Below are 12,398 nucleotides of genomic sequence, written 5' to 3'. Positions count from 1 at the left end.
ATACAAAATTAGCTGAAAATGATAACATTTGTTGAAGCCCTACTATGTGCCAACACTCACTATGCAAGAAACTTTCACATTAGGATGTTTAACACAATGAGCAGTCTGGAAATTTCCTAGCAATACACAACTCCTATAAAAGCTTGGATCAGTGTCCTGAGATTCAAGGGCACATCAAACTAAAGTAATATGATATGCATAAAAATAAAATACAGCTGAGCTTAAATTTTAAGAAAAATATTTTGTAATTTGTAAATATAATTAATGTACCTGAAAATGATACGTGTCTACTTTATTATTACCAGATAAAAGGAGTTTCAGGAATATCCTCTAATAAGAACAAAAGATTTAAGGTATAAACATAAGAGGTACTTGGTGAGAATGTGGCAGAGAAAGGGAAAGATCAATTCTGATTCAGGTAAAGACAAACATCAAAAAATGAGTCTGAAGTAGGGAAATTTCTTTGCCATTTAATAACATATGCAGATACATATACATGCATATTTTTGGCAACTTATTAATAATGTAAAAGTTTTTAGTGTTAACCACTGTTTATACATGTGACATAATATGCTTAGATATACAAGATCATTATATGATCCCGGAAGAAGTACTATCTTACATATTCATGTTTAGAAATCACAATTTAATTCATTCATTAAAGGACCCTTTCTGGAAGTTGATTTTTTCTAATTCTTATTGTAATTGCATTGTTCTAATCTTGTATTATAAAGGCAGCTGCTTGCCTATCATTTGTACTTTCCTCGTTAATCCTGACTCAGTAAATTAACCTTTAATTACAGCCGTTAAAATTGAAATGAGCCTCTTGTCTAGCTGGGGCTGCCCCCTTTCAGTGCATGATTCTGATGAAAATTTTTAGGGTCAATGAATATGTCCCATGTCATGTCTGATAGCTGCTAAAGATGTGAGGAGGTAAATGTTACCTTAGAAAGATGTGCTTTAAATTTTTAGGAGATCTGTTGTATTGACAGGAACATAAAATAAAAATGATATTTTTAATTTCTCAGTTTACCAAGATGTATTTTTAGCCAAATGAAAATAGCATTTAAGAAATATACAGAATGGGTTATTAAGATACATTCAATCAAATAATTTAAAGCAGTAACTTAATTCTCCGTTTCATTGTCTTAAATGCTATATGCTAAAGACTATGTGGACATGTAAGGAGCACAGCTATTTTTCAGGTATGTTCTAGACAGGAATGGTTTTCTCAGTGATGTAACAAACTAACATTAATAATACAGTTCTTTAAACTGACATCGGTGGGAATGGATTGTATCATGATTAAGCTAGAAAACAGGAAAAGATTAATTTCATTCATTTAACACACTTTTGATGAGCACCTATTATATATATCAAGCACTGGGACTAGAAAGGCCAATAAATAGGCCCTGTCCTATCTTCTAGTGACTCAGAAACTAAGTCTTATTAGATCTACAATATGTTTCTAATATAAAAGATAAGGCACCAGATAAGGCACCTTTTCCCTATGCTGACACGGATCTTACTAAAGTCACTGGCATCTCTCTACTTAATTTCCCACAGACTTCAAGAGATTTAATACTGGAAGGGACCTTAAAAAACAACCTATCACAGTCTTCTAATTTCATAGATGACAACTTGAACTGAAGTCAAATTTTGATGCACTAGTTTAAATTTACAAGATAACTTTGCCAGGTTACATATTCTACGAGGGATGGATTTTGCTTCAGTGAAAATATGAAATGAGTTTCTGAGATTATGTATTAAAAATTTGTCATGAGGGGCAGCCCAGGTGGCACAGCAGTTTAGCGCTGCCTGCAGCCCAGGGTGTGATCCTGGAGACCCGGGATCGAGTCCCACGTCAGGCTCCCTGCATGGTGCCTGCTTCTCCCTCTGCCTGTGTCTCTGCTTCTCTCTGCCTCTAATGAATAAATAAATAAAATCTTTAAAAAAATAAAAAATAGAAAAAATAAAAAGCAAATTCCAGATATAATCTAATTCTCAAGAAATAGTTTGGTTAGTATACCTAACAGATAAAGACTCTAAAGAAAACGTCAATACTATTACTACATTAAAGAATAATTTCCTTTAATTTCATGTAAAATACAGTGTTTACATTTCCTTAACTATCATACATGTCTCTTCAAAGTTGGTCTGCTTGAATAAGGATTCAAAAAGATAAAACTTGGTATCTCTCTTAATCTAAATTATTAATTTTAAAGGAAAACTTACTGATATTTTGTTTGCATGTGTGTGCATACAGAATTGTAAAATATATCATTGGTATTAATTTAACATTTGGAGGAGATATTTATATATTCAGTAATGTGGAACAGCTGCAAATTTAAAGAAATAACCCTTAATGATAGGTCTATAAAAGCTGTCTGTAATTACATTCCTGAATGATTTGAATAATAGTGTGTCTGATATATTCTAAGATAAGTGGCTTTTACTTTTCTTTGATATTAGGGTCATATACTGTACTTATCTATTTTTACCCCACGCTCTCCTCTCTCTGGTAATAAATTAATTTTTTAACATTAGTTGGGCATGTGCCCTATAGTTTAATTCATTTTCTTCTCCTCTGAAGAGCAACAAAGTTTATTTAAGCATCACAATAATACTTTCCATGTTTCATTCAGGTTTCTCATGTTAAAAGATTTAATACTATTTATATAAATTTTCCATACCATGCTTTATCTTATGTTCATAAAATTTTTGACAAGTTTTTTAAAAGAGGAACAAAGATAACAGAAGTTAACTTGGCTGATGTATGGTTAAATAATAATTAATAAACTGGCTAATGTATAATAATCTAAGATACCTTAAAGCTTAAAAAAGTATATTTCAATGCAAATAGCACAAATTCAACACAAGCAACAAAGTTTGAAACCTAGCAGTTGACAGTAACACAAAGTTCAATCAACTCTGGATGTGTAAAATAAAACTGCCAGAAAAGAGTCAATCTTTTTTAATTGAATATTTTAAAAACCTTTATTTACTACTACAGTACATTTGATTATAATAAATAGAAGCTAGAACCCATAATCTTGGGGAAAAAGTCAGTACATGCTTAGGGAACCATTTCAGCTCTGAAAAGAGTGAACCCGTAGCAAATGAAAGGAACTACTTATCAAAAAGTAGAAAGAAGAGGAAAAGAAAGGCCCAAGGCTTTCTTTATTATTACCTCTTTGATCCCTCAATTTCTTGTAGATTTATATACATATTTTCTATATTTTGCTGGGTGACCTGCTTTCTTTGGGAAAGAATATGTAACATGCAATCATTACTAGTTCATCTGATTAATTAGCATCTGATATAATGGATTTTGTATTGTAGATAATTTTATTACAATATCAACAAAACATTATAAGTATTATCCACCAGTCAGGACTTAGATTGGCATACATTTACTTAAGCCAAATAAAAAATATTTTCAAATAAAAATCCTGCAACTAAAATTAACAATAATTTTTTTTTAATAGTGAAAGGGAATAAAGGGGAAAGGAGAAAAAAATGAGTGGGAAATATCAGAAAGGGAGACAGAACATGAGACACTCCTAACTCTGGGAAATGAACTAGAGGTGATGGAAGGGGAGGTGGGCGGGGGTGGGGGGTGACTGGGTGACGGGCACTGAGGGGGGCACTTGATGGGATAAGCACTGGATGTTATTCTATATGTTGGCAAATTGAACACCAATAAAAATTAAATTTATATATAAAAAAAAGCAGCTCCTTTTAATAATGTAGGAAAGGGAGAGATAATAATGGTCTGGTATTAACTATAAGACCTCTGAAGTAGTGCAGAAATAAAAAGATGAAGCAATAGTATGACACACCTTTAAAGTTTAATTTAAAAATTAAAGCAACTCATACCCAGAGGAGAATTGAATGAAAGAGTAAGATGGGACATGGCTAGGCAATGGAAGCACAAAATACTGTCAAATTTTAATTAAAAAATGTTTTCAATTTAAGCAGACCCAGGCCAATGATTTTTCATTATTTTTACCACAGTTCCATGATTACTGACATTTTCATCAGAACAAATAAAGGATTTTTCCCAAATTTAAAATGACAAAATTATTTTTAATTTTGACTTATAATTTCCTCTTCAAAGGAATTTGGTCTTAACTGGACTCATCTTTTAGCCTGGGGCTTGAATATACCATAAGTGTTTAAAATGTAAAAAACAGATGTTTTTTAAAAGATAATTCTTCCATCATATTAGAAAACAAACTTTATCACAGATATATTATTTGTTTTGGGTAAGAAACCACATATTCATGAAATGTCTTGCACACGACTTAGTAAATGCTTGTATCAATATAGATTCCCTCCCTCAAAGCACTGTGTCCTTGCAGACAACAAGAAGAAAGCTCTTGCTTTCTTCTGGATAAACAAGACAAGTTGACTGGGAAACAAAACCAAAATGCCTTAGCCTAGCTAGCATTAATTAAAAAGAGAGAGAGATCTACTTAAAATAAAAGTCCACTTAAGAGAAACAGAAATCAACTTCAATTATAACTGTCATCCTTACAGTATGCAATTATCCTAATAATTCCCAATTCTGTTTAGTAAATTTCATACTGAGTAAATCAGATTCTGCTTCATGAATTACGGTTTCTTTTTTCTTCATATTGTTTTTAAAACTGATAGAGTAACCTGTACACCAAAAGCAGGTCTGACAGTCACTCTTCTCTATTTTCCAATTAAGTTCCTCTAACACAAACAGGGTCAGGACCTCAGCCCTAATCATGGACAGTTATAGCTTCATTAGTTGCCAATCTCTGTCAATAGCAAAAGCTGCAAGCCTAGTTGCTAGCCTTTTTTTTTTTTTTTAATATTCCTTACATAAGGAACTTGACAAAACTAATGATAAATGTAACTTCAGATGGTGAATTTGGTTTATGTATTTTTAAAAAATGCCTTTTCTTTGCCTTATTCTGCTTGTCCTGATTATAAAGTGCATTAGATACGGGATTCTTTCTTCCTACCCTTCAGTCTGAAAATCCCTTAAAGGGTGGGTGAGGGGACTGTAGTTAGATGATTCTTAGTCATAATAACAAACTTAAGGCCATTCTTCTGCAGGTCACAGTAAACTCCAGACTGGCTACTTGTAAGAACACTCACAAACCTTAGTTTAATGCTATTATTTCCACTGTCTTCTCCCAGGCATCATGAGGCTTTATTCAACATTGTTAAGTGAGGAAGTGATGTTTCACAGCAGCAATTCAAGGAAGCAGATTGTGAACATCACGGACTGTGAAAATTATCCTTCTACTTGCTAGAAAGGAAAAGTAGTTTAGATATCTAAATTTTAAAGTCTGTTAAATGTCAAAAGTAACTCTCATTAGATTTTCAGCTATAATAGCACAGAGGGAGATAGGTTGGACCATAGAGCGTAGCCAATATAAAATCAGAGAAATAATAACAAAAATGACAACCTGTATCTACAGAAATTCCCAAATGGGCAAAACAATGTTATACAATAAATCACCTGTATTACTATATGTCTTTGATGACATTTTTCATTATATCATTTACTCAATTATAAACTCTCTGAGGGCAGAAACCTAGCTCAACTTGTTCACTGTACCTTTGGCACCTGCCTTATATTCTGGCCTGAATAAATACTTGTTGAATGAATGAAATATTTACTGGCACATGCGTAGTAAGGAATTTAGTGTCACTCAAAGAGAGATCTGGACTTGGTCGTAGCTCTTGAGAGGTAATTTCTAAACCCTTGGAAATTCATGAGTGATAGAAGTGTCTTTAATTATTCACAGCAAGCCCTTATAGACCATACCTGATAGCTGCTGCCAAGAAAGTGATTCACAGCAAGCCCCAAACAACTAAGGCTAAGCAGATGCTCTGTGCATACCACCCTTGATGCCAGTTGGGTAACCTGGAAGCTATGAATTTCAAACCCACCCAGAATATCTTTTTCTTCCTTTGGTTGGTTCTAATTTGTATCCTATTGCTATAATAAGACTGCAGTCTTAAGTACAGTGCTTTCCTGAGTTCTGTGAGTATTTCAGTGAATTATCAAACTTGAGGGTAGTTTTAGGAAATCCCTAAACCTGCAGTTGATCTCAACAGTCTCAGGCCAATTTAACAGTGGGCAGGACTGTGCCCCTAACATGGAGTTTGGATAACTTCCAGTAGCATATTGTATCGAGTAGGGCTTTTCTTTTTCCAATTCTAGTTTTTCTTTCATGGACTGTTCCTGGAATTAGTTATAATTCTTCAATCTATTGCCTTGTTTTCTATAATGATCATTTTTTAAGTGAATTTTCCTGTACCCTCCTAAGTTAATTCCACTTGGATATTGTGATCCCTGAAGATCAAATCACTTATTTTATAGCAGCTAAGTCAGTGCTTCTTCACTAGTGTGCCACCAATAGGTTAGAAGTTGTGTTGTGCTGCTGCTCCCACCATTAGCCCTCAGGAAGGCCAGGTGGGGCCTGTGGTAGTTGGAGCACCTAGGCTGGGTACCTATCACCTCCTGCAGTAGTCTCTGTTCACTCTAGAGCATACTACAAATATTATCACTTTTCTGTATGTACCATAACATGAAAAGATTGGAAAGCAGTAAGTTAAAGGAGTCATTACTACAATTTTCCCATGCCAGTAATGTCACCAACATATTTTTCCAACATCAGACTTGTTATTCCAACCTATTTGTGCTATACTTGAGCCACATTGAACTACTGTTTCTCTAATATTCCAAGTCTGTTCATACCTCGAGCATTTGCATACCCTATTTCCTCTGTTACTATATCATTCTTGTTCTACTCTAGCCACATAGACAAACTCTTACTATTCTCCTAGATTCAGTTCCAAGGTCAGATATAGAAATTTTTTTCTTAAAGAAAAAAAAAAAAGAAATTATTTTCTAAGAGATCTTGATCAACCAGTAGCACCTAAGCAGATTTATACCTCCATTGTAGCACTTACTACAATAAAATGATTTGTCTGTTTCCTTTCCTAATCTGTGAGTTTCCTGATACCATGTTCTATAATTCACTTCCTTTACTGACTCATCTTCTTAGCCTTTTCCTTTGTTGCCTTTAAAGCATGATGTTTCCCAGAACTTTATCTGTCTCTTCTCATACCACATGACAGCCATAGAACAGAATTCAAACTTTTTCAGGCTAATTACTTCATTTACTTTTCATGAAAACATAATTGCTTAGGAAAAGTATTATTTCCATTTTATAAATTCAAAAATTAGAGTTTACACAAGTCAATGAATTGCCCATAGTCATGATGATAATAACAAACTCAGCCAATAGACAATAGATAGACAACAGATAGACAGCAAGTATATGGGTTCCAAATTCAATGCATTTCCTAAATGTTGTGCTGACTTTCTAAATGAATTCTTGGTATTTTAAACTAGAACTCTTAAAAAGTATATTCCCATAGAAACCTTCTGGCTTGTGATTAGGTGCTAAAGAACCACAGGTATTATACTTCCATTATGGGTTTCATAGCATTGGGGGATTGAACCCAGAAGTCATTTCTCTGTAGAGGAAATAAAAATAGAAATAAAAATCTAAATATTAAGTAGAAATAAATATCTTAGAAATAAAATAAATAGAAATAAAAATCTTAAGTAAGCAAATTAATAAATTTTCTTATAGAAATAAAAATCTTAATATTAAGTAAGCAAATTAATAAATTTTCTTATAAAACTAATTTGAAAAGAAACATGAAAATGCAAAGAATGAGACCAGATTTCATGTTGATGTTTATCAGGAAAAAATATATCAAAAGTTTTCAGAGGTAACCTGAACTGTTGAATTCATTTTAATAGTTTTGTGTCCCAAATATATGAAAGAGTATTTAAAGCAGAAAAGACCAATTTTCACTCAAACATTTCCAAAACCAGAGGTGAACAATTTATTCTTATTTTACAATTATTCTTATATTGTCTTTTCTCCCACCTCACTTTTTTTTTCATCCCTTCTGGAAGCTGTAACATTCTGAGGATTATTCAGAGCCTGAGTTCCTGGGGCTTCATGTGTAACAATTTAGAAACTCTTAGCCTAACAATAACCTAGTAGAAAAATTCATTAATTCACTAAAAAGTTTACAGTATGTTCACTGACATACTGCTACAGGAAATGAAATGTTTCTTCATTTTTAGCCATCTGGCCAACTGTCAATTAGTTTCAACTAAGAATGGAATAAATACTGTGCCTATACATCTTGTTTTTCATACAGCTTGAAAAACTAGGCCTTTCCTTATAATGATAATGATATTCGTTGGGAATTATGTTTAAGAATCTCTGTGTTCTGAATATATAATTTAAAAAGAACAAATAGTGAATTTTTCATTTGAAAAATATTTAGTGTGAAAAAGGAACTGTTTCACTACAAATATTTTGGTAATTTCAAAAAAAAAAATCTATCCCTATTCTACCAAATACACAAGGAAAATAAGGTTAAATAACCCACTGAAACAAATGAAAATCATCTAAGGACTAGAAAGTCATATAAACTTGGAATACAACTACTAGAAACTTCAATGTTTTGGAAAATTATGTTACTGATGGCAACACCACAACCCAAACTATTTGAGTTGCTAATACACCTATATTAGTCTGCATTTATAGTTGACACACTCATGGTGGTTCTACATACATATTAGTGCCAGCATTATTTAACTACTTCAGTACATTTCTAGTGTAATCATGGACAAGTATTTATATAGCAATATAACTATTACCTTATTGAAAATTATTTCTTTCCTTTTATTCACTAAGGGAAACATGTTGATTTTAAAATTATGGATGTACTCTTATCTATGAATTTCATTTTTGGATCCAAAAGGCTCCCATATTTGTAGACGTCCCATACCATCATATGAGCGTTGTAATTCTTGCATTTTCTTTTGATATCTTTAGTCCATTTCTTTCTAAATTCATATACATAATGAAAAACTGGCAATTAGCTTCATTAATCTTTTCAAAGTACTGTTTTGTGGGCTGGAGTTGAGATTAGGAACCATGCCGTTCTGCATCAAAACATTCTGGTTATTTCAGGATGCCTGGGTGGCTCAGCAGTAAAACATATGCCTTCAGCTCAGGGTGTGATCCCAGGATCCGGGATTGAGTCCCGCATCAGGCTCCCCTCACGGAGCCTGCTTCTCCCTCTGCCTATGTTTCTGCTTCTCTCTCCCTTTGTCTCTGATGAATAAATAAATAAATCTTTAAAAAATATATTATTTCAATAGGCTCCACTTTTTGAAGTTCTACCTTTCTCTTTGTTCAAGTTCTATCCCTTTCCTTATTTGATTGTTGCTGGTGAACTTCTGGTTGCCATTCTTATTACTACTATTTGTTTATTTTGTTAGCTTTTGGTGATGAGGTCTGAGATCCTGCTTTTTATTCAGCTGAACTTGACAGTCTTTTTTTTTTTTTTTTTTTTTTGTGAGTATAGTTTACACACAATTATACTTTCAGGTATACAACAAAATGGTTCAGCTTTGCTCTATATTATGCTATGCTCACCAGAAGTGTAGCTACCACCTGTCACCATACAAAACTATTACAATATCACTAACTGTATTCCCTAAGCTGTACCTTTTATTCCCGTGACTTACTTATTTCATAACTAGAAGCCTGTATCCCCAATCTCCTCTACCCATTTTGGCAGTCCTTTTTTGGTACACTCTTTGGATGGAGTGCTTTTCCTTTCCTTTGAAAAGACCACCCCAATAAATATTTTTCTTAGTATAAAAGGGTGAGTCCTTCAATTACTTTGTGATGAATGAAACTTTATTGCAAACTTTCCTAATCTCAACCGTGTTCTTCTTACAGTTAATAAAGTATGAGAGTCTACTCAGGGTCCATTATCACATCACTTTTAAAAATATTAGTTATTATTTACTGAGTAATGACAATGTGCCAGTCACTGTTCTAAGAGCTATATATTTATGATCTCATTAAAGTCATACAAATCCTATAGGGTATATATTATCTTCAGAGGAAAGTGAGGTGCAGAAAAGTTACACACCAACTTGCCCAACCACATAGCTAGTAAGTGGCTAAGCAGAGGTCTGTACCCTGGTCATCTGATACCAAAGCTCAAGTTATTTATCCATCATCTCACTGCCTCCCAAGGTTTTAGGTCCCTCCTTTCCCCTAAGGACTAACTGCTTCACTATAGATTTTTTTGACTACTACTTTCTCTTTACAGCCTACCCAAATGCTCAAGAAATATTTATTACTTAAATAAGAAAGATTTAACTGCTTCTTTTCACTGCTTTCTCCCCATCCTTTTCAATGTGCCTTTTCCTGTTAGCAAGAAGAATATCAAACTAAAACCAGATATCGTTCTTACTCATTTCTCAGCAGTTAGAGATCACACCATTCTACAACTTAAAACAACATGCTCAGCTTAATAGTATTCACTTGTGATTTCTGAACCAAATGGTCCTGATAATCACATTTGCTTTGATGGGAAAGTTTCTGTAACAATGTACAAGGATTAGGTACTCCTCTTTCTCACTTGTGGCAGAATCAGCTCTATGCTCCTCAGCTCAGATCCCCAATTATGTACCCTGCAGTACCCTGCCAGCCACAGGAACCAGTGATTAACCAGATCTATTCAAGCTACCTACCTATGTTCCCATCAGAACTTATCATTTTATCTCTTACTTTATCAGGTTTCTGACAACAAATTAACAGGAGGTCAAGCATATCAACAGATTATACATCTCAGGCAGCATGCCTGATTTAGAGTGAAAGGTTAGTAGATATAATACGGTAACACAGAAAAAGTTATTGCAGTTTCAGATACTAGGACAGGCCGATGGTTTTGGCATTATTTTGAGATAGGCCAGTCTCTTGCCTCACTTAAAGCCATACCCCATATGTAGCATTAAAAAATTTTTTTAGAGATACTAGTGCATGTAAATAAACATATAAAGATAATTCAAAGAGAAACATAATCTTGAATTTTAAAACGAAAATGTCAGGTACTTTTAGTTGCCTCTGGTAAAAGAACAGTGTAATAGAAATAGAATGTGGGAATATAAGTCTGTTAACATAGACAATAATTCTTCATGGCAGAATTTATGTATATAAACAAACTCAATGTGGCAAAGAATGCTTGTATGTTATACATATGTAAGAGTGCCAGAGAAAAATGTACACATGATAATTAAATGTGAATAACAAGCAGAAGTCAATTATGAGGATAATGGTTTGGGTAGAGCAAATTTTAAAAGTATTTATAAAATTAAAAGCTCAGACCTAAATTGAACTTGTTCAGAGGAGACACTCTTCAAGACTAAGAATCCACTTTGATTATTTGCACTTTAATAAGAAAGATGCAATAGTATCACATGAAAACAGAGCTAGTATTATTTTGAAAATTACTTACACTGATGACTGATGAAGAAGTTGACAAGTTTAAACCTTCAAGATCAGCTATCAAGCTTGGAGAAAGAGCTGGTGTGGGAAGTACAACTGGTGTCGATACTGGGTTAACTGTAAGAAAAGGCCCAAATTAGCAAATATGCATGAAAATTTAATTCATATTATTAAAAGCTACATTTTTATTTTGTTAGTAAATCTAATTAAATTACCGTGATTAATAAATCTATGACAATTCTATTTAACATCCTGATTTAGTTAAGTTAGTATCAAGTCACGGCAGTTATTTGTCTTAGCTTTCAAAACATAATGGCAAATCCTATAACAAAATAAGGATACAAATATCCTGAGTAATAGTTTTTGAAAATTTTTATCACATAACGTTATCACTAACATTTATCATCCAGTAACTTCAGTAAAAAAGAAAAAAGGTAAAGAAACATTTTTTTCAGCTAATATAAAGAATAGCAATGGTTTTCAAGAGTTCTCTATCAGGGATCCCTGGGTGGCGCAGCGGTTTGGCGCCTGCCTTTGGCCCAGGGAGTGATCCTGGAGACCCGGGATCGAATCCCACGTCTGGCTCCTGGTGCATGGAGCCTGCTTGTCTCTGTGCCCCCCCCCCCCTCTGTGTCTATCATAAATAAATAAAAATTAAAAAAAAAAAAAGGGTTCTCTATCAGAGCCAGAAGTCTTAAAAGGGTATTTAAATCCTTTCTGTATTTCACTCTCCACTGAAATAAATACAAGGGCCCAGGATACCTAACTCACTTCTAATTATACTTTGTCAGCAAAAGCTATGTGCTAGATAGAAATTTTTGATTCTAAAACCACTAAGCACATGATATCAGGTATGTGGAAATTTGAAAATCTTTGAAGTATAGATCTCATCCTCCCCTGCTTTAAGACTCTTCAGAGGCTCACAACTATCTATAAAAGTCTAACACCTTAATTAAGTGCATAAGGTTCTCTATGATCTAGCTCGTCAGTGTCCAATAGAAGTTTCTGTGA

At 33.5% G+C, this 12,398-nt stretch overlaps 1 protein-coding gene across 7 annotated transcripts in view; it reads right to left on the bottom strand.

Annotated features, from left to right (window-relative positions):
• AP3B1 (adaptor related protein complex 3 subunit beta 1) overlaps positions 1 to 12,398 on the bottom strand; it is a 265,282-nt gene that overhangs the window by 59,378 nt on the left and 193,506 nt on the right. For 6 of the 7 annotated variants that reach the window (XR_013362344.1, XM_077867294.1, XM_077867304.1 and 3 more), the window contains one exon: positions 11,398 to 11,504. Coding sequence is in view for 6 of the 7 variants with exons in the window: in XM_077867294.1 (XP_077723420.1) it covers positions 11,398 to 11,504 (107 nt within the window). In the remaining variant the exon portion in view is untranslated. Of the gene's footprint in view, positions 1 to 3,832; positions 7,531 to 11,397; positions 11,505 to 12,398 lie in introns of those variants that run through there. The other variant, XM_077867315.1, reaches the window with a different exon arrangement.

This window comes from Canis aureus, chromosome 2 (assembly GCF_053574225.1).
Source record: "Canis aureus isolate CA01 chromosome 2, VMU_Caureus_v.1.0, whole genome shotgun sequence".
NCBI lineage: Eukaryota > Metazoa > Chordata > Mammalia > Carnivora > Canidae > Canis > Canis aureus.
The sequence above is the reverse complement of the archived record's forward strand: the minus strand, read 5'-3'. Positions and strand labels throughout refer to the sequence as shown.